This window comes from Danio aesculapii, chromosome 24 (genome assembly GCF_903798145.1).
Source record: "Danio aesculapii chromosome 24, fDanAes4.1, whole genome shotgun sequence".
In the NCBI taxonomy this organism is placed as follows: domain Eukaryota; kingdom Metazoa; phylum Chordata; class Actinopteri; order Cypriniformes; family Danionidae; genus Danio; species Danio aesculapii.
The window spans coordinates 8,122,945-8,147,209 of NC_079458.1; the positions used below are offsets into that span (position 1 = coordinate 8,122,945).

Consider the following 24,265-nt stretch of genomic DNA (forward strand, 5'->3'; position numbering starts at 1 on the left):
GTTGGCTTCAGAGATGTGGATGGGTGGGTCAATTGGTGCTTTTTAAAACTATTGGTTGGGTTTAGGGAAGGGGGAGTGTGGGTCAGTCGGTCGGTCAGTCATTGTCAGTTGACAGCGGCCTCTAGTGGATTTAAACGAGAACAGCAAGCGCAATTGGCACTCACAAGAGAAATTTGAGATCTCAAAAAGCACACAGCTGCCTCTGGTGGATTTGCGGAAACAAAAACTGCATAAAGAATTTAGCTCCTGGGACGTATTTTGCACTCACCAAAATTCTATATAGGGGTATGTAATCAGAATGAGCCTGGGTTGGTATATACACAATATGGGCTATAATAGATTTAATGTTTGAGTTTATTTCCACTGTTAAATGCATTAAAAGATTTTTTAAGGATATTGGTAATCATTGACTTCCATTGTTTTTGCTTTCTGTACTATGGATGTCAATGACTACCCCTTAATGAAACCCTTCCAAATATCTTCTGGTGTGTTTGACAGAACTCATAAAGGTTTTAAAAGTACTTGAAGGAACAGTAAATGATCATTTCGGGTGAACTATTCCTGCTGGCAAATAATAGAAACCATCATAGAATTGGTACGTTCCTGTGGGTCTCTACTGGTACCTTTCTCTCTTATTGGTGCTGTTTGAAAACCAATACATTTGAAACCATTAAGATGTACTGGTTTAAATAGTAGCATTTTCTGGTTTGTAATGTTTTTGTGGAGGCTTCAATCAAAAAAAAAATATTTTGCTGCTTGTTCAAACTAAGTTACAATGAGTTAAACACAATTCTTTCGTTTTTTGGGGAGACAACTTAATTAATTTGTTCAATCAACTTAAAATTTTAAAAACCATTAAGTTAATTTACATTGGGACGACATGAAGGGATTGTGTGGAAACCAGCATTTAGTTTTTTTTTTTACAGTGTTCTGTGGTGGTTTCTATTATGTATTTTATGGCATCTACACTGTAAAAATAATCTGTAATTTTACAGTTTATTTCTGGCAGCTGGGGTGCCAAAAAGAAAAGTAAAATATAGGCTGTTAAATTATATAAATTTACAGTAAAATAATGCACATTAAATTACAGAAATTTACAGTAAAATAATGGACATTAAATTACAGAAATTTCCTTAAATTTAAATTTCTGTAATTCAACTTCTGTTATTTTACAGTAAATTTCTGTAATTTAACTTCCGTTATTTTATGTTTTCTTCTGGCACGCCAGCTGCCGGAAATAAACCGTAAAATTACAGATTATTTTTACAGTGTATGATAACTTTCTATAGTTTTTTCAGCAGGGATCAATGTTAAGCAAGTTAAGAAAGTAATTAATTACATCATTAAAATAACTTTTATAATTACATTGTAAAAAAAGTAACTTAAATAATATAATTATCTGAAACTGGACTAAAAATCCACATATGAAGACAATAGAAATTAAACTTAATTCTTTAAATCTGGGTTATCTAAAATAATGAATTGCTTAAAGCTTTTTGTTTTGTTTTTAAAAAATGAACAATACATTTTTTTCAAGCAATTTATGAATCAGAACACAAAATGTTTCAAATGAATGACCTTATAATTCATACATATTGATCTAAATGTCACTGTTTATTAAGTATGTGCAGTTGTTGGACAAATAAAACCTTATTTATTTGAGAAGTTGAGTTATTATGCAAACTATCTGAATAACAAAAAATATATATAAATTCTGCTTCTCTTAATATATTGTCATGAACTAATTTCAAAATATTTTTTTCTCAAGCTTATGCAAATGCATTGATAACTAAGTGTTTTAAATCTTTAGTTTAAAATAGAAGTATTCTGCAAAATATATTTTACTCTGCATCTATGACTATAAGAAGCTAGAGAACGAGTAAATGATGACAGAATTTTATTTTTGGGTGAACTGTCTCTTTAAGCCGGACTTGTTGATTTTGTTGTGGACCTGCTGGTGACGCTGGAGATGAGCTTTTTTAAGCAATTTCGCACATCACACTGATGCATCTTATCATGTTTGACCCAAGTTTAAATATAGTTTCAGCTTTACATTCAATATGAATGAAGAGTGATGCCGAAAGTGCATGTTGCTAAAAGCAGAGTACATTTAAAAATCAATGCATGCTATTGAGCTGATCTAATTCAACATCACAACATTAAAAGTACAAAAATAAAAGCGCACTTACACAGCAGATGCTTATGTCTTTCCTAAATTAACCATAGTTTTATAATAGCAAAAGTGTTTTTTGATGTTTGTTTTCAACAGGTTGATTATCATTCATTTGTACCTAAAATCCTCTTTGTTGGTTATCCAGTAATATATTTTTTACACACACATGGAATGTTCCTATAATGTTCTCTTTTAAGTTATTACAAAACAAAAAATCCTGGTAACATTCTGTGTCTGGGATTTTGAATAAATTTGTTTCGCCTTTCACGGATAAATTAAATAGTCCCTGGACCAAAACTACTCATAAGTGGCGATTTTTAAAAATTGCTATTTATATCAACTAAAAGCTGAATAAGTATACTTTGATGTAAACCTGCTTAGAATTAGTGCTGTCAAAGGATTAATCACATCTGAAATAAAAGTTTGTGTTTGTTTACATAATATACATTTGAAGTCAGAATTATTAGCCCCGCTTTAAATTCTTTTCTTTTTCTTTTTTAAATATTTCCCAAATGATGTTTAACAGAGCTAGGAAATTTTCACAGTATGTCTGATAATATTGTTTCTTCTAGGGAAAGTCTTATTTGTGTTATTTCGGCTAGAATAAAAGCAATTTTTAACTTTTTAAAAACCATTTTAATGTCAAAATTATGAGCTCCTATAAGCTATTTTGTTTTCCAGAACAAACCATCGTTATACAATAACTTGCCTAATTACCCTAACCTGCCTAGTTAACCTAATTAACCTAGTTAAGCCTTTAAATGTCACTTTAAGCTGTATAGAAGTGTCTTGAAAAATATCTAGTCAAATATTATTTACTGTCATCATGGCAAAGATAAAATAAATCAGTTATCAGAAATGAGTTATTAAAACTATGATGTTTAGAAATGTGTTGAAAGAATCTTCTCTCTGTTAAACAGAAATTGGGGGGGGGGAAATAAACAGGGGGGCTAATAATCTGACTTCAACTATACATATATATATATATATATACATATATATATATATATATATATATATATACTATATATATATATATATATATATATATATATATATATATATATATATATATAGGCCATTTGAGTACAGTGAACTCACTGTCATGTTCAAGAAACCAGTCTGAGATGATTCACGCTTTATGACATGGTGCATTATCCTGCTGAAAGTAGCCATCAGAAGATGGACACACTGTGGTCATAAAGGGATGGACCAGTAGTGTAGTCGGGGCTATACGCACATATGCTCCGTATGTCTACTTTTTTCCCACAAGCTGTTTGGGTATTACGACTTTTAAGGATCAATAATTGCATATACCTTCAGTATACTCACTTGTTTTTCTGATTAAACTTCCCTAATTTACATGTATTTGTGTCCCCTTTAACTGTATACCAAGCTGTTTACATATCTGTTTTATATATCTATTTATATAACTGTGTTTTTTAACTCGCACCTTAATTTGTTGCAATTGGTGCATTTTTGTTTAACCTGCGCTATTCCCCGCACCCTGACGACCGCAGCAACTGAATCGTTGAATCGATGAATCGTGTTTTGAACTTACGAATTGAATTTGCATATTTATGAGCTGTGTTTTGAAATTGCGAACTGGATTTTGTAAACGTGAATTGTGTTGAGGATTTATGAGTTTTATTTTGTAAATGTATTATTTTGGGGACTGATCTGGCTCCATATTAAACTGAATCAATAATCTGAATCGGTTTGGAAAAAAAAACAATTGAATCTCTCCACTTTGAACAGTGACAGTGATTCATTGCTGATTCGTTTTAATAATTCATTCAAATGATTACATTTACTACACTGTAAAAAGCAATATTTGACTTACTTTTAAACCAGTTACCTTAAAGTGATTAAGTAAACTCATTTGATTCACTTAATATTTTTTGTAGGAATGGAAACAGCTGACATACAGCAGTGAGCGTCTGGTTTTTAGTCTATTAAATGTCTGTGTGTCAGATCAATAGTGTACTTGTGTGTCCTCTGGATCAATACTGACAGCAGTATAGAGCAGCTGGAGCATCGGCAGCTCATTATGATCAACAGCCCTGCAGCACAAAATACATGCAGATATGGTGCGTCTACTGCAATAACATGCATATTAAAACCAGAAGGCCACAGGTTCTCTCACAGACACATTTCATGAGGATTTACTGCTTTGTTGGTTTTTAATCCTTTAATGGTCTCGTGTGTGTGTTGTAACTTAACAAACTGTATTAAACTGAACAATCAGTGAACAGCATTAAATGTCACAGTATCTAAGGAGGATGAGTGCATTTGGTGAAAATAATCTGTTAATCTGCATTTCAGAGACAACAGCTGAAAATGACAGACATATTTAGGATAGTGACTGAATATCTCTTGCTGCATCATACTTGTTACCCAATCACAATATTTGAACAAAGTATACACAGGCTCAAATTTTTTATAAAATCCAAATTTTGGACTATTTTGAACAGTTTGTTAAAACAACCACATGAAGTCCTTAAGTTATGAAGCATAAAACTGTTGTTAGATTTACAGTTGTAGTCAGAATTATTAGCCCCCCTGTTTTTTTTTCCCCCCAATTTCTGTTTAACGAAGAGATTTTTTTAACACATTTCTAAACATAATAGTTTTAATAACTCATTTCTAATAACTGATTTCTTTATCTTTGCCATTATGATGGTAAATAATATTTGACTAGATATTTTTCAAAACATTAGGATAATTAGGCAAGCTATTGTATAATGACGGTTTGTTCTGTAGACTATCGAAAAAAATATATAGCTTAAAGGGGCTAATAATTTTGACCTTAAAATGATTTTTAAACTGTTTTTATTCTAGCTAAAATAAAACAAATAGGACTCTTAAACATAATTTGGGAAATATAAAAAAAAATAACAAAAAATCAAAGGTTAAATATTCTGACTTCAACTGCATGTAAACCTCAGGAAAAACAAATATTTTGTGATTGTATACCAATTACTCGCATTCCAAAATAAAAGTTGTATTTACATTATGCATGCATGTGTACTGTTTATTACAAAAAATACAAAATATATTTCTACTTAATTTGTTTTAGCTGCATTACATGCATAATATGCACAGTACACACACACACACACACACATAAACCCACCCACCCACCGACCCACAAACACACACACACACACACACACAATCTTTTATTTTTAATGCGATTAATTGCAATTAATCTTTTCATGACACTTTATACATATACAGTTGAAGTCAGAATTATTAGCTCCCCCCCTTTGAATTTGTTTTCTTTTTTCAATATTTCCCAAATAAAGTTTGATAGAGCAAGAAAATTTTCACAGTATGTCTGATAATATTTTTTCTTCAATAATATTAGACCCTTTAAGCTATATATTTTTTTGACTGTCTACAGAACAAACCATCGTTATACAATAACTTGCCTAATTACCCTAACCTGCCTAGTTAACCTAATTACCCTAGTTAAGCCTTTAAATGTCACTTTAAGCTGTATAGAAGTGCCTTGAAAAATATCTAGTCAAATATTATTTACTGTCATCATGGCAAAGATAAAATAAATCAGTTATTAGAGATGAGTTATTAAAACTATTATGTTTAGAAATGTGTAGAAAAAATCTTCTTTTCTTTAAACAGACATTTGGGAAAAATAAACAGGGGGGCTAATAATTCAGGGGGGGGGGGGCTAATAATTCTGATTACAACTGTACATATTATAATTTATTTAGTTAAACTTACATTTACCTCAAAAAGGAAAGATGCATTGTGCCAGGTTGTAGCAGAATTGCTATTTTCCACCTGCAGTCCCTGGACAGGTAAAAATTAAAACAATAATAATCAATTAATTAAAAAGTCAGTTTAAAACATACAGGCATAATCACATAAACTAAAACACTAACTAATCAAAAACTTCTCACTCATTGTGTACAAAATTGATTTGACAAAAACCACCTCCTATAGAAAGGCATGAAAACATCTTAGAATTTGTACATGTATTTATTTTTTATATTTAAAAAATGTTTTCAAAATTTTAAACATTTTTTAAAAGATTTAAAAAAAGATTTTAAAAAATTAAAAACTGCTTTTATTCTAGCTGAAATTAAACAAATAAGACTTTGTCCAGAAGAAAAACTATTATCAGACATATTGTGAAAAGTCCTTGCTCTGTTAAGCATAATTTGGGAAATATTTAAAAAAGAAAAATATTCAATGGGGGGGCTAATAATTCTGACTTCAACTGTATATATCTGTGTGTGTGCTCAAAAAAGGTGAAAACTTACATTGTGTTGTTTAAATGTTCCCTTTATTTTTTGGAGCAGTGTAAATACATATTTCAGTTTATTTTTAATAATATAGTTATTGTATTATATTTATCAGTTAAATAGAAGGTATTGCCAAACGTTACATAAACTAAACTGTAAAGCTTATTACTGTTTTTTGATTGATCTTTCTAAATTAATAAAGTACTAAAACAAACATACAAATAATACATTTTTGTCACCTCCAAAATTGTGTATTGTCTCTCGCTCTCTGGCTCTCTCTCTCTCTCTCTCTCTCTATATATATATTTTTTTACTATTAAAAAGTATTAAATTAAAAATATACAGACATTAACAACTGAATTAATTACAAAACACAGTTTTAACTAAAATAAAAATAACTATATTTTATTACAAATTCAAATATTTAAAAAATTATTTTAAAATATCAAATTTAAGTACTAAAATATAAAAAAACATATAAAATCAAGAGAAGCATAAAAATGGAAAAATGTAGTTGAAATTTTGTAGGTTGTAATTTTTTTCACAATATTTTGCTTGAATTTAATTGTATTCTCTTTCAATTTCTAAATATGTTTGATGACTAAAATACTATTTTAATAAATATATCTGTTTAATCAATCTGTTTTGTTTAAATACACTAAAGTACATATTCCTATCAAGTCCTATATTCACTGAGAAATGGATAAAAATGTATGTACTCGATTATGCTGAGCACTGTATATATATATATATATATATATATATATATATATATATATATATATATATATATATATATATATATATATATATATATATATATATATATATATTCAATTGAAAAGTCTATATGTAAAAAACATTTACATACTTGTATACATTTTAAATTATTGTAAAATATACATTACGAATCACAACATTATTTATAATGTTAATAAACCTGTAATAACCAATAAAATATTCTGTAATAACTAATAAAACAGCACTGTGCAATCACATGGAAAATTACTTTATAAATTAAAATCCACCTAATAAAATATTACCACCACACACACACACACACACACACGAGCCATATACGATTACCACACAAAAAAACGCATGCTAATAATGACCCGCCGGTAGTCCTGCAGATTTTCGGGGTCCTGCGTGTCCTCCGGGAAATGGGGGAGGTGGTTCACGAGTCACGTGACCGCAACCCATCCGTGCCGACCCTTTGTTGTTAGGATTTTGGGCAAGGAGATTCGCGTTATTCCCCGGACACGAACGGATTGAACGGGAATCAGAATCAGTCAAAAACCGGAAAAACAGTCGCTTTTCATCACATCCAGCAAAAGAGCCGCGCGCGCGAGAGAGATGCACACAAAGCCGGAGCGCGAGGAATCATCGGCGGAGCGCGCTTACTGAGAAGCGCTGGAGCTCGCGGACACCAGGGCTAATGTGCTGTTTTTAACACCGGAGTGATGCTCTTAAGGCTCCGTCGGCCTTCCCGGGACACAAACACGGTTTAAAAGGAGTATTTTCCGCATCATCCACACGCTGCTCCTCTTTTGTTCGCCTGCGCCTTTACTGAACAGGTCAAAGAGGAGATAAACATACATCATGCTGATGGGAAGAGGGTTTGTAAGCTGGACTGGAGCAGAATTATTATTATGTGTGTTCTGCTTGCTGACCATCACCACCACCATCATCAGCCCAGCACGGGGATCCGTCCAGTCATCCTACCCGCAGAACAGCGACTGTGCGTCCGGCAAAGGAAAGGGCTGTTTAGGTATGCATTGCTACTAATTTGTTGCACGGAATCGCTCACTTTGTATCATTGTTGCAGATATTGTTGAAGATGGAGATTCATGCATGGCCTCTGGAGGCTTGCTGAAATCAAACTACCTGTCAAATAAACTAATGCACCGGGCTATTTTGATTTGTGTGCATATATTAACTCTTGTTTGAATGGATTTGCATGGGGGGATGCATCCATCTTTTGATGCACCACATCAGGTGAGACAATATAAAGGGACGCGTGAACCCCACCCTATAACATCACTCTCATCAGGGGTCTCTGGTGGCCACAGATTCAGAGAAACCAAGAACAATTGGTTTAATAGATGAGTTTTTGGTTTGTGTATGGTCACAAACCGGCCAATTGTAGTGTTTTATGGCATATGTTTAGCTTGTATGCGGTTTGAGAGGTAACAGTGAGTCTGTACTGTCCCGTATGGTGACCGATGGGGGGCTTTCAGGCCTGTTTGGAAAACATGCTGTTATTTATTGTCTTGTGTGTCTTTGTAGACCTTTAGAAATGTGTTCATTTGTTAATAGATTAGACAATGGATGTCTCCAACCATATCTAAGCGATTGTCTTTGCAGCATTTGTATGGTTTTTAGGGAATAAGCAAACAGGTCAATGGTTTTATTAGTTTATTTAAGACTACTCTTGCACCTGATGACTGTTTACGCAATAACTGCGTGGAAAATGTCAAAATAAGCAAGTGTTTCAAATGTAACCTTTTAACACAATGCTCATCTCGGTCTTTTGGGTCATTATATATAATGTAAACTCTCCAGATGGGCTTTTTCTTGTCTCGCTGTCCTTCCTTTTAAAATCCTGACACCCTTTTTGTCACCTAGAATTAATAGAAGGAAAAGCAGCTGACAATGGTGGCCATTGTGCGCCAGTGTTTTCAGATTCAAAGCTCCAGGCACCAGTGGTTTAATCAGTGGCTGTCCTGCATAAGCGCCGGGCTGGTTTTGTAAAAGGCAGGAACACAATGGAGCAAGTCTCAGGGGCATCAGAACTGCCCTCAGCAGTTGGATAAAACTGACCGCAAGCTGAAAAAAAGCACCCTTCATTGATGCCCTTCTCCTTAGTGTCACTAATTCACTAGACATCCTGTTTTTGATGGTGGTTTTGTTTATTATAGCACTCGCTCAGTGTTGTGAGGGATGCATTTCGGTAGAGGCTTTACAAAAGGGTCTAGTTTTTTGGCTTTTATATATTAACACAGCAGATTGGATGATTTCTGTATTGATGATGTTCCAGGAATTTGATCCTGGATCTCAGTTAATCAATATTTGTGCTTTCATTTCTACTCATCAGCGAATGATAAATAACAACCTATTACTTCAGCCCTCACATATTATATGGTTTAACTGATTTGAAGCTGCTTTATAACCATATTTTGGGTGTTTTTGTCAATTCAAGTCACAAATGGATGATGCTAAATGTAAAAATAAATTGAGCTTGTTCACTTGTGGCCACTTCCGAAGCAATATATGACCAGTCTCCATTTACTGACCTAAAAACATTACAGGACGTATTGTTAAAACATGCTAGGCCTATGAGACTTTTGCTGCCTGAATATTTTACAAAACGATGTCTTAAGGGCAGGACACACCAATGCTTTACCGTTGGTCAAGATAGTTTCTTTGGTGTGTTCCAAAGTTGCCTGTTATCGGGTTAACATTGGAGCTTGATGGCCCAGTTTAGCATGTTGAATCGGTGTTAGCCATTGGCTGAAGACAACACTCTGGAGTGTGTTTCTCAAACAATGACGTAACTCATAACTGAACTATCATAGTACGATGGATCCTTTGGGAAAAGAACTATGTAGTGTCGAGTGTTTCCCAAAACCCGTAGTTTCTCTGTCGCAGATCCATTATTTGAATCACGTTAGTTATAACGCAAAACGCCCATAATGATGCTCTAAACAGCTTCTGGTATGGTAACAAAATGCTGGTAACAACTTCTTTAAAGAAGAACCCCATAATTTATTTGTACAAATGATATTGTTTTACACAAACACGCATTAAAAAAATCCAATATTAGTTTTGATAAAAACATGCACTCGCTTTCCATATTAATTGAAATATATGTAAATGGCACATATAGAGCATGTTTCCTTTACAAATATTATTGAGAACATTCCATATTCTATTCTAAATTAACATAAAATCACTTACAGAAACTAAAACGTATTCTAATCTCATATATAAATCCTATAAATAAATAAATAATGAGGCTATTTATTAAGAAATGAAATGTAATATTTAATATGTATTAGGAAATGAAAAAAATCTTACTTTAATATTTAATATTAATAATATTAATGATGATGATGATTATTATTAAGGAGGACATAGTTTATTTATTTTTTATTTTTTGAAAGTCTACTTTCACAATTTGACAAATGCAAACCACAGCAGAAAGTTCTAACCAACAGGCCCATGTCATATACAGTACAGATACTTAATAAATAACCTATAAATTAACAGCATTAACCTATGATAGGTTTTTTGTTTTCACAAGTTTCGGAGACGTAACGTAAATTCCGCTTTGAAATTATAGGTCACCTATAGCTTTCATCATGAGCCATGGCTGTGTTTAAAAATGACATCAATGTTTTCAAAGTGCACTGTGAAGGAAGAGCAAATGTAAGCATGAAGATCGCTAAAACTGAACTGTAACAATACTTTGAAAGCAAATTACACCTAAGAGAGATGACCTAATGCTTTTTAAAAATCATTCCAAGTTTAAATGTTAGAATGTTATAAATAAATAGGGCGTAGGGGGGATAAGTGGGAATAGAACACAGCCAAGAACTGTGTTTACAAGGGCACACTATGCTATCCGAACCGTGCCCAGTAAGCGTGCTTTGGCCCGGTTCAAGGCAACTGTACAGAGTGTGAGTACGCCCTAGTTGGCTTAGTTGGCTAACGATGGTTTCAGAAACGCATCCCTGATTGGTTAATGCTGATTTATACTTCTTCGTCGAGTGATCGGCTTGACCCATGGCGCAAGCCTTGCATGTAGCTGTGCATTTATACTTCTGCGTGCTGTTTGTGTTGCTCTGCAATAACACTTCCAAAATGGAAGTCGTAGTCACATTGAATGACGTAATATCCAATAAAAAGCATTTAAATCGTTAAACTGCTTTAAAATTCTGCGACTAATGCATCTATATATAACTGTCCTATGAAAATGAAATTATAAATGACATTTTTAATAGCACATTAAATTACAGTCAGTCACTATAACAGACGACGCACACATCTGCATCACGAGCCGTGAATGCATGTGAAATTGAACGCACACAAAGTTATCAAAACATAAACTTAATTTTTTATATCCTACATGTGAAAGAGAAAGGAGCAGAGAGAATAAGAAATTCTCGTTTTAATTGATGAATAAAGTTAATATAAAACATTCCTTGAAAGAAAATGAAACTCGTGGTTCATAAACTGAAAAAAGCAAGGGTTGGGAGGAAAATGAAGCTGTTAGTATAAGGAAATCCTTCTTCATTATGATCGTGAGCTCCTCTATGTAAACTAATCTCTCCGTTGTCTCTTTTCTACCATTATACATGGTGGGAGGCTGCCGTAAATATTTACTTGGAATGTAGCATTACATTTAAATTAAGTTCAGTGGTGCAACACGAAAATATTTAGTAATGTGTAAGTTGTAACTAACCGTGCATTCACACAGCGTTAACACTTGACCGAGAGCATGTCTTGGCTTAGTCTGGCTACTGTCTGAGCTGGGGTATTTGCATAAAGTGATCTGATTGGCTGACGCTTCCATTGGCGCTTGAAAAGTTGAGAATTTCCCAACTTCTGCAGCAAGCAACGACTACTCCAGTGTCCCTGTATCTGTGGTTACACTCAGTAAACAGTGGTGAGTTCGGTGAACTGATGACCTTCATGGCCAATCACAGTCATCTCTGTTGAGCATGTGAACACAATGGCAAATCAGTGCTGTTCAAGAACGCACTCAACAGCGCACGAATGTTAATGGGAAATGGACGTTTTAATTTTAGTTTCGATTGGGATCGAATTCCAGTATCATGACAACACTAGAGCATGCCCCAAGTGTAAACAGGTCCTTTGTTTTTTGTTTACGTTGAACCAATGCAACAGTTTACAAGTTGTTTTAAGTGTTTTGGCTGTTAATTTACAGAAAAAAAGTTGTCCTGGAGCTTAAAAACAAACTTGCGAAAACTGGTTCCAAAGATTGAAAATATAATACCAGTTATCATCTTTATGTAAACTATTAAAACACAAATGTGTAAATGACGTGTTCAGTCCACAGACATAAGCAATGATGGAATCCAGAAGTGCAGATATGTAGTGTTTCTTTACAAAGTGGCATTACCAACTACAGGCCTAGTAAGGCTGCAATATAGGTACTTTTCAAATTTGACCAATCAGAAGGGACCTTACTGTCTTTGTACCCACCTCCCCAGTTGGTGCTGTTATGATATTGGCTAGACCAGCCCAAAGATAAACTCAAAGTAGAGACAGTAAATACCACATCCATTGTGTTTTAAAGTTGAAATGTTTGCACCTTGATATATATATTTTTTAGCCTGCATGATGATTTAATTAGTTCATTGATTACCTGTTTAATTTAGTATAATCATTACATAAATTAGTTTTAAAGAGCCCCTATTATGGGTTTTTGAAAATGACCTCCTAACACAGCACTTAGTGAATGAAAACATCCAGCTGAGGTTTAAATCTGGAAGTGGACCATGTTTAAAACTATCGATTCTTTAATGAAATAGTCGACTCAGAGTTGAATAAGTGAATCGTGTTGAGTTCGGATCTTTTGCCTGAACGCCTCAACATCAATACAGTACATCACCAAATATGAAGTACCGGATCTGGTAAAACGTGAACGTGCCTTTCCCTTCAGACACTAGCAGAGCGTGGGGGATCACGGGACTGATCATGGCATGAAAATGGCTATCACTGAGAGATAGAGATTCAGCTGCGGGGAATAAAGGGTTAAAGTTCGTTTTCACAACAATACCACAGTATAGCCAACCTAGTGCTGTGTTTGTTCCTGTCATTTTTCTGATGATTGATACAATAACCTACACTGCAGCGCAGGATTTGTCGGTCGTTTGCTATTAAAGGAAGGATCAGCAAAGACTACTAATGTATGGCACTTTGTCAGACATCGACAGGGACTTTGTCAATAACTGTTACAGTTCATATGGACCAGTTTCATCTTCCTCCAGATCATAAGATGCGAGTATAATTAAAATTATTGCCTCTTTTTGTGTAGTTTGCAAAATATGTATTCAATTGTGTGCTGTAAGTTGTAATCGCTCTGCGTGACTTGTAATCACTTATCTATTATAGGCCAGTGCTTGTACTGCATCTCTCAGGTTAAATCTTCATGGGGCTATTCACATATTGCATCCAAAACCACGTTGAAAACGTGAAGCGTGCTTCTTCCTTTACCAATTTAAATGTGATTCTGAACTCGCGATCCTCTGCCGTTTACCTTTGCTATGGCCACCTTCAGTGTTGTCAATTTTCAAAATAGTTCAACTTTTGCCACTGTGTGGATGTGTGTACTGAATGTGTGTCATTGTTATTACTCTGGGTTAGGTTTAAGAGCAGAGTAATATGCTGGTGTTTAACTGCATTGCTTTAATGCACTTTTGCATTGGGCTCTCACATACTCTCTGGCTGCTACTTCATAACCGTGCTGGGCATTTCTCTCTGCCTTGCACTGAACCAAGTCGACCAATCACAACAGACAGGGTCATCGGACCAATCACAGCAGATTCACTTCATGATAAGGAGGGCTTTGGGAACAAATGAATTGCTGAACAAATCATATGGGAGTCGTTGGGATAATTAGGTAAAAATAAATGCATATTATAAGACAATAAAAGAGGTTTTTGCCCTTGCATGCACATCAGCCTGTTGATGGAGACCCCCAAAACCAAAATATGAACTTATATAATGCATAATAGGGGCTCTTTAAAAATAGGCAATGAATTATTATCGCAATATTCAACAACAATATTGCCAGATTTGTGCAGTCCTAGCATGTGTATGCAAAGCCTTTCTTAAGCTATCACAACTATCTTATCTGAATATTTGACCTCAATAAGAGATTACAGAAACTTTAGCTGTTCCCGCTAAGTGCAGGTCAATCAAATCTATTATTCTTTGAATAAGCTATTTGAATTTTAGATAATGCATTTTAAATAGCATTTACTGTTGAGCGCATCCTGTGCACTTACCAATCAGAGCTCTAATCTTTGTATGATCCGGCCAGACTCATCAATGGAGACTGTGGCTGCACAGAATGATTTCTTTAAGTAGTCTTCAGTCCGATTCCAGAGCTCTATTGAAACACACACACACACACATCGTTCACAACACAAAGCGCACACATCTGAGAGAATATCAATTGACATGCAACCGCCGTTTTTTGTATTCAAGGATGCCGGGGTTCTAAAGCAGGCTGGATATGAAAACCCAACTCTTATACTCATCAGTCAATTTAATGGCTTTCCATTGAACAGACAAACGGCCTCTAAATCACTCCAGTGCGAGGGAGATGCTTTATGCGCGTAGTTTCCCCCGTAGCCCATAGGTCTGAAATCAATGGCGTCTGCCGTGACAGGGCAAGGGGTCGACCGGAGGGAAGCAGTATTGCAAAGCTTTGCATAATGCATGTGTGTGCATGCAGAAGGCGCGCACCAACCCATTTAAGGGAACATGTTCATCCTGGTATGTTGTCACGCTGTTTTAGCCCGTGCTTTGTTTCTTGTGTTTTTTAGACGGCAAAATGTTGTGCTTGGTAGATTTTAAGATCTATTTCACTGGATACATGTACAATTTCTTTGAATGTTTGCTGATTTGAAGACAAAATGTGTCATTATATATATAATGTTTATTCGTTCTGTCAACAAATGCCCACCCTCAAATCCAAGCCATTGGTTGAGCCAGTGTCATTATGCTTGGTTGGTTGTGGTTGTAAAAGAATTGGATATGCTTAGTTGAATTTAAGATTTTTAAGGAGATTAGGCTAACATAATTAAGCCGTTTAGCTAGTTTAAAGACTATGGCCCTATCATACAACCAGCGCAATAAGGCGCAGGATGTGTAAGGCGCGATTTATTGCTATTTTCAGACCAGCGCAACCCTAATTTTCACATTTTGCAGCACATTGTTTAAATAGCAAATCCATTTGCGCTACTTTGTGGACTGTTATTATTAGCAGTTGTAGGAGCCATACATTGTATATTGGCGATTGGCCACAAGGTGTCAGTACCAGACTACATAACTGTGGCTTCACTGCTTGGAGGAAGAGAGCGTTGGTAGGAACCACACAGTTTTTCAATGTAACTTTGACCTTAACCTAAGGTAACAATGAAGTGTGATATGGATGAAAGAATTCTGATTTTTGGAAAATTTTTATTTGCATCTATTTTGCCTATACGGACTCCTACTTTTATGGGTAAAAACTTGCTCACTCTACCAACAATAGCAGCAATGGAACGCCATTAAAGCAGTATTATTTATTATATCCATATTTATATTTGTTTTAATAAAAGAAGTTTAGATTTGTCCACCTGTGGGGTTTTGGAGACGTTTGCATCACTATATGGGGCATAAGAATTAGATGTGTGTTTGGATAGATCTGAATTTAAAAATAGTTTTGAAACAAAACTTTGCGTTTAACAAACAAAATTAAATATGTAGGCTAATGGATGTCTTCAGTGGAGTGCGTACAACACCGTTTCCTTACTCCACTAAAGTAAAGGAGTAAAGTAAAGCGTAAAAGTAAACAGAAAGTAAAGAGGCTGAATTGAGGAGGTTCATTCTTTATCCTCGCGCTGCAGATTGTCTGTTTATCCGTTTTCTCGCAAGTGTTCAGTTTTTCCACTTCCAAATTCCACCATGTAAATAGCAAATGCCCCATGGCACGATGCAACTGACTCTTAAAGGGAATGGGAGATGTTATGCTCAAAACACACCCATAACTCTTTAAGAGAATAAGCACAACCACGCGCCGCGGCTAAGAGCATTTTTTTCTGTCCTTAAAATAGCAAAAGTGGAATCGGACACGCCCTTAATGTTTTTGCGCCATGCGCTTTAGACTTTACACCTAGATCATTAAAATAGAGCCCTATATGTGTTATTTCTGCTCATTTCATATTTAATTAAGCAATACGTCATTTGCATATTTAAACAGTTTTTGCTAAATTTTCACAGTTTGTGACACATTTTATAATAAGAACATGAATTAAGTATGACCAATATTTGTACAGCATCTATTAATCTTAGTTCAACATTTACTATTGCATTATTAAAATCCAAAGTCATGCTTGTGAACATTAGTTAATGCACCGCGAGTTAACGTGAACTAACAAGGAACAACTGTATTTCCATTAACTAACATTAAGTAACATAAACAAATACTGTAATAAATGTATTGTTTATTGTCTGTTAGTAAATAAATTAACTACCATTAACCAATACAACCTTATTGTATCACCTAAAAATGAAAAATCTGCCATTAATGAATCACCCTCATGTCTTTCCAAATGCATTAAAGCTTTGTATTTCATCTTCGAAACACAAATTAGCATATTTTAGATGAAACCCGAGAGCTCTCTGATCCTTCATAGACAGCAAGGGTTCTGAAACATTCAAAGTGCGGAGAATAACTAATAACGTCATCAAAACAGGCGATGTGACATTATCAGCTACAAGTATATGTTGTGAGGAAAATAACACTTAAAAAAATAAGACATTATTCAACAACTTCTTCTCTTCAGTTCAGAATGTGCATTCATGAAAAGCTTTGTATTACAAAGAGGAAGTTGTCCTCGGGAATCCAGGTTATATGTAAATAGCGTTGTCGTAATGTCAAATAAAAGTTTTTTTCTTAAAGCCGAAATTGTATTATTTTATATCGAGCATGTGACTATTGATGGCAAATCCACAGAATCCCTGTTGTCAATCAGATTTCCCAAACACTCCCCTTCTGCCATTCTACCAATCGGTACTGAAATTTTAAAAACATCCATTACACAAGCTAACATTTGAGCGCATTTTTAAACAGCGCTGATTTGCCATTGTGTTCACGTGCTCAACAGAAATGACTGTGATTGGCTCTGAAAGTCATCAGCTCACCGAACTCACCGCTGTTTACTGAGTGTAACCACAGATTCAGGAGCATTTTAAAGCTGTGAAGATCAGTCGATTCATCAGCAGATCGCTCGTATGTCAGCTTATAAACAGACCAGCTGATCCTCGTGGCTTTAAAATGCTCCAGTGTCCCTGTATCTGTGGTTACACTCAGTAAAGAGCGGTGAGTTTGGTGAACTGATGACCTTCATGGCTACTAACAGTCATTTCTGTTGAACATGTAAACACAATGGCACATCAGCGCTGTTTAAAAATGCGCTCAAATGTTAGCGGGAAATAAACGTTTTTAAAATATCAGTACTGATTGGTATCGAATTCCATTATCGCGACAAGACGAGATCAAACCGTACACATTTTATACAGTTTCCTGGTTGGTTCCTGAAAACAGGGTGTGCAAAAGTGGTTTGAGATACATTTTCCCTTGTTTAGTGGCTGTGTCAAAATGTCAGCCCAATCAACAGCAACTTGTATGTAAACCGCACGATATTAAAGAGAGAGATTGCATTGGACAGACAAACAGAAAGCCCAGTCTCTAAACACACACCATTGGTTTAGACTAATGATCTCAAACTCAATTCCTGGAGGGCCGCGGCTCTGCACAGTTTAGCTCCAACCACCTCCAACTCACACCTGCTTAATAGTCTATAGTAGTCTTGAACTCCTTGATTAGTTGGATCAGTTGTGTTTGATTAGGGTTGGAGCAAAACTGTGCAGAGCTGCAGCCCTCCAGGAATCCAGTTTGTGACCTATGGTTTAGACCAGGGGTGTCCAAACTACAGCCCACGGGCCATCTGCGGCCCGCAATCAGTTTTGTGGCGGCCCACGAGGCCTTTTATAAATATTAATAGAATCTGACCCGCTATACAAAAATGTACATAATTCAATAAATAACCACCGGGTGTCGCTATGACATGACTTCAATTAGGCAGCAGTTCCTGTTATGAAGTAAAACGAACCGAACAAACTGAAGGAAACATAATTGATAATCACGTTTTGGCGAGTTATGGCGCAACCAAGAAAAAGGAAAATCAACAGTGAGTGCAGGAAATTTCAGTCACGTTGGGGCAAAGAATATTTCTTCACAGAGGTCAGCGGGAAATGTGTCTGTTTAATTTGCCAGGAATCAGTTGCAGTAATGAAGGAATATAATATTAAAAGACATTATGAAGCAAAACATCAGGCCTTCAGCTCTTACACTGGTGCCGGACGAGATCAAAAAGTAAAACAATAAGCAGCTGCCCTATCAGCTCAACAACATTTTTTTCGTGCTAATAAAGTGCAAGAAAATTCTACGCTGGCTAGTTATGAGGTAGCTCAGCTAATCGCACAGCACGGGAAACCCTTCACTGAAGGAGAATTTATATAGGAGAGTTTCTGATGAGTGTTGCAACGGTAATTTGCCCAGAGAAGATACAAGATTTTAAAAACGTAAGTCTTTCTAGAGAAACAGTTGGACGACAAATTAAAAAAGTTGGACACCCCTGGTTTAGACCTAGTGGGGCTTGTCAGAATGCTTTTAAACTTTTGGTTTGTCTGATTAGGCTCGGATTGGTAGTTCAACTTTAAATACTTCTGGAAAGTGCTCATCTAAAATATTTCCAGTATTTTAGCTGCGTTCTGTTCTGTGTTCAGTTAACAGGTAACAGTTCGCGTCATACCGTTTAAAGGTGTGTTTTGATCTAAAGTGCTGGACTCTGCTGATGTCATGCTTGTGGATTCTGTCACCGGCGTATAATTAAGAGGCAATTATTTTAAGGAAGCCCTTCACAGATGGTGCCTTCAAAGAGGCCCAGCCCACAGTAAACCACAATTACTCCCACCCACAGACACTGCCAAACGGACCACGCTCGGTAGGCCTTTGTTTCCCTCTCCATCTGTATAGTTAGACCACCACTTTGATGGTAAAACCAAGTTTCCTCGCATATTTCATAAGAACCAGTTCCTACCTCCAGAACCATTAAAAATAAACTAGATGTATATACAGCTGTGGTATCCTTTACCGTAAGCCTATAACTTGTTGGGATTGCGGTGAAGTACTTGTAAGATGCATCTTTCCAGACAATTCACTGAGGTTGAACCAAGTTTATCAAACTAAATGAATGTACTGACAGCCTTTCAGATGAAAGCGGTGGCGGTTCCTGACCACCAGACCGCAGAAACGATGCACTCCTTCACAGATATCACTTCGTACCTTCAAATCTTTGATCTCACATCCGTAGACTAAGAGATCAGTATCACGGCTTGTTTGATCTCAAAGACTCTTCTGAACTAATTATAACAGTAAAACTGGACTGCAGTGCATTCTGGTTGAAAGTAATTTACAACAAGAAGCTCACTATCTTTTTAAGATGTTTACCACTACCCTTAAGCTAAATAAGCAGTGCATTCCTGGATAGGATATACGTTTTCCTCCTTTGAAGTAGCTTTAAGTGTCTCTATATACCCATGACCCATTGATTTCCTCGTTGCCTGTACTCTCTCGGTTTTCTCTGCTTCTTAATACGTGTATTGTCTTTTTGTGTGTGTGCCCCAATATGCCGGAGGCAAAGAGGCACAAGTGAATGGAGATGCGCTATATAATGCTCTCATCCCTCTCAGCAGTTTACAGTTGTACAATTAAAACAGAGCCCGGAGCACATAAGCTTTGAGAGATAGGGTTACCTCATTTTTCTTCAAGCGGAACACGAGTATCTAGTTAAAACTGTGTATCAGTTAGAAGGAACTTTGTTTAACGTGTAACTCTGTTAACATTACGTGACTAGTAGGCTCAGACTTTTAATTTGTAAGAATTGCAGTATATGCAGAGCTCTGGAAATAAATGAAGAGACAATATAAAAGGCTATTATCAGTTCTATACCATGTCTCAAAAAAACCAAGCAATAATATATATATGTGTGAGAGTGTATGGGTGTTTTGTGTGTGTGTATATATATATTCATATTCATAATCATTCATTTTCTTTTCGGCTTAGTGCTTTTATTAATAATTTTTTCGGGGTTTTCACCTTTAATGTATAGGACAGTAGAGATTATTGTCAGGAAAGCATGGGGAGCAGAGAGAGGGGAAGGATCGGCATAGGACCGCGAGGCAGGAATCGAACTCGGGTCGATTGCATGTGTCGACGCACTAGCCACTACACCACTGGCGCCGACCCAGCACACGTTTTACTTAGCGGATACCCTTCCAGCTAAAACCCATCACTGGGAAACACACTCATACAGTACACTCTCATTCACACACATACACTACGGGCAATTTAGCTTCTGTACCGCATGTCTTTGGACTGTGGGCTAAACCGGAGCACCCTTAGGAAACCCACGCGAACGCAGGAAGAACATGCAAACTCCACACAGAATACTATAGGAATAACAATGACTACATTTCAGACAGGAATAACAGCACAATCTGTGCATTAAGGCTGATTTATACTTCTGCGTCAAGTGATCGATGTGACCCCCGGCGCCTGCCTTCCGCATAGTTGTGCATTTATAATTCTGTGTGCTGTTTGTGTTGCTCTGCTATAACACTTTCAAAATTGCTGGAAAAACTAGCTGGCAGTAGGTTTTTGTTCCTCTGAATCAAGTTTCTTCATTTCGTTTTTTTTTCTGAACGCTACCTTAATGTACAAGTAGCTAAATCTCACTCATTCAGAGGCGGGAACCGGCAGATATGCAACAACTTTAATCATAAGGTAAACACAAAACAAAAGTTTCCATCTGGAGCTCCTTCACAGGACCTGACACTTGTAAACTCTCGCTCCATAGGGCTTGCAGCTCTCCGCACCGCCCACACTCATCAGCGCTACCAAGTCGACCAATCACAGAGCTTGCGCTACGCTTCGTTGCGACGTGTAGTTACATTTTTTGAGCCACGGCGAGTGGTCTGCGACCTGGCAAAGGCTGCGCCGAAGCATATCCATTTGCTTGATGCAGAACTATTAATCAGTCTTTGGAATAATCCCTTTTATTTACTTTTGTTGGCGATGACGTAATGATGACGTATTTATTTTTAGCTGCGTAAGGCTTAAATATAAATGGTGTTTTCGAATGAAGATAAGAGTTTAATGAAAAGGGTTACAAAAATTAACAGCCTACTGTGCTTCATGTTTTCTTCATGAATTTCCAACTAAAAACTGGACAAAAGGTGGATTGGATTAAATTGGGTGAGGTGGAAAACGTATACATATCATATAATTTCATCTATTTCCCATTTAATTGATAAATATAATTAAAGTATGAGGTATTTTGATGAAATTCTGACACAGTGTAGATTAGCGACTAGACTAAAATGTTCATTTGCGCTATATTTTATAAATCACTAAAAATGAGTCTTCAAATTTTCTGATAAAAGGTCATGGAGAGCATTTAATTGGATAACATTGTTATTTAATAGGTCAAAGTAAAATATTCCATGTTTTTTAGATCTTAAAACCCTCCACAACTGGAACTTAAAGTAGACTTTCATTTCAGTGGGATGATGCATTTTTAACTGAAATTGAATATTGAGTAGGGGGTGGGGTTTTTAGTTTTGTGCTCCTCCTCTTATCTTTGACTTGCAGCAAACTAATAGTTAAAGGGATGTGGCTAAACATCTGGCACAGGCCATCAAACTGACATCATCAGTGAAGGACTGTTATTCCAGAGCCGAAATAAATGGTTAGATTTTGACCAAAACAATCAAATTAATTATTCACCTTCAGACTTAATGATCTGTGTTAGCAGAATAAACATTGTACATTTTAAATATTGGAAAACATGATTCATAGTTGTTTTGCAAGTGTTAATGCTTTTGAAATTCTTTATAGGACTCTTTATAAGCGTTGGACATTAAAAATTTAGCTTTGATCTGTGTTTTCATTGTGTTGTCTTTAAAATCATTCTAGCAGGATGGTGTTTAGAAAACCTTTTTTTATTAATGTCAGTATTATAATATTTCTCTGATAACTGTCCTACATTTTCATGGGATTCTATGGGAACAATTTTTTCAGTAATGATGCGTATTAAGATCAACTCGATCCCAAGTGGACCATGTTAAATACAGGTGTAAAACATTGAGGGCGTACTCACACTAGGCTATCTGAACTGTGCCCAGGCATGTTTGACCCCCATTTCCTGGTTCGATTGACAAGTGGAAGTACTCCGGTTCAGTTAACCAGCCTGGTTGGAAGAGGTCTACCAGAGCGTGGTTCCGTTGAAACTGAAGACCCGACTTCAATTTTAAAGGACTATTTCATATGGATTTATTAACCATTCTTACTTTTCAATGAACACGAACTGTCTTAGTTTATTAAAGATACAACCTCCCCCCCCCCCCCCCCCCTTGCATGTCAGCTGCACCCTCAGCAAACCTCCGAATATGCGCAGCACGAGGACTTTTAGGAACATTTAAAAGCGTCAAAAGTGGTGGATCTGTTTAGCAAAAGGTTTAACTATGTCACTGCATATAAAACGACTTAAAACAATACAAAACAATAGAACTAAAGCAATCGCCAATGTATTGAGCGAGATTGCTTCTCTTCTGTTAAACTGAACAGTCGAATCACCGATGACTTAACTGTGCTCAAGCTTGGAAGGCAAATAATGCCATGTGAGTGCAGGCCGAGATGGAGAGGGGAAGGGGGACAATGGTGCCTGGGCATGGTTCAAGAAAACCATGCCTAGTGTGAGTACACCCTTGGACTTTGTTCACTTTCAGCCACTTTCCACAGGTAATCAAAAAGTGCAGTCAGTTGGAGTTCTTTCAAAGGGTGAACACACTTATGGTCTAATACAGTCTCTACAGACCATGTGCTCCCTGTCTACTGAACTCCCCTGACTGAAGACATGGTCGATATGGGACATGATGTGAGAAAACACACCAAAACAAGACATTCATTCTTCATTGCACTGTACCAAAACATGGTTTACAGTACACCAAAAGTCACTGCATGCTATCCAGCTCTAATCTACAAAACTGCCAAAATTATATACATAATATAATTAAATGTATATAATTTTGGGCTGGGTTCCCATCACCATGTGTTAATACACTTTCTGTATCGCTTGAGAAACAAGTGAAATTTCTAATTAATCCCTTACCGTACGTTCACACCGAAAGCGGCGAGAGCAGCGCGAAGCGTCTTCGCCGTTGTGGGCGTCGAGGAGAGTTGAAAACAAGTCAACTTTATGGTAATGAGCTCTGAAGCGGTTCGGCGGCAAGCAATCAGAATGAAGAAGTCCACCGCCTGAGAGGAGTTTAGAGAACACAGACTTGTGAACGTTGGTTCCGACCACAGTTGTTCCCACGGGTTTGATTATTGCAGTCGCCAGATTTCCAATTATTTACAATGTTTTCTTACAGGAACATGCATTTAAGAAGTTATTGGCGAGTTACTGATGTGCATTAATGTTATATATACAGTATTTATCTTTTAAAAAGCGGGAATCTCATGCGACAGTACAAAACACTATTGTTGCTTCAGGATATTTCAGACATATGGACATACTGGATAATTAAGTGGAGTAAACACCACAACACATGCAACTCGATCTTCCGTTGTTAAATGAATTTGATAAGAAGTGTGCAACATTTTCATGCTAGAAAGCATGTTTTATGCAGGAATGTAATTGATATGCTGCAACGGCTCCTTAAAATACGAGATCAATGTAGCGAATTTTGTAGCGAACTTGGACGCTCTCATCGCTTTCGGTGTGAACGTACATTTTAAAAAGATTTTTTACGATCATTTGAGAATTATTGGAGATGGAAATGCATTTGTCAAATAAACTCTTGGCCTAGAAAACATTACACCCACATGACCAGTCAGCTATCTCCATTATGTTTGCCTTGTTTACTTTGATTACTAGGTAATAGGGGTTGCACC

At 36.2% G+C, this 24,265-nt stretch overlaps 1 protein-coding gene across 1 annotated transcript in view; it reads left to right on the plus strand.

Annotated features, from left to right (window-relative positions):
* Window positions 1-7,604: 7,604 nt before the first annotated feature.
* The window catches only part of tmeff1b (transmembrane protein with EGF-like and two follistatin-like domains 1b), a 48,361-nt gene continuing 31,700 nt past the window's right edge, over window positions 7,605-24,265 (plus strand). Inside the window, exon 1 of the mRNA XM_056451089.1 lies at window positions 7,605-8,215. Within this exon, the coding sequence (XP_056307064.1) occupies window positions 8,047-8,215 (169 nt within the window). The 5' untranslated portion in view covers window positions 7,605-8,046. The remainder of the gene's footprint in view (window positions 8,216-24,265) is intronic.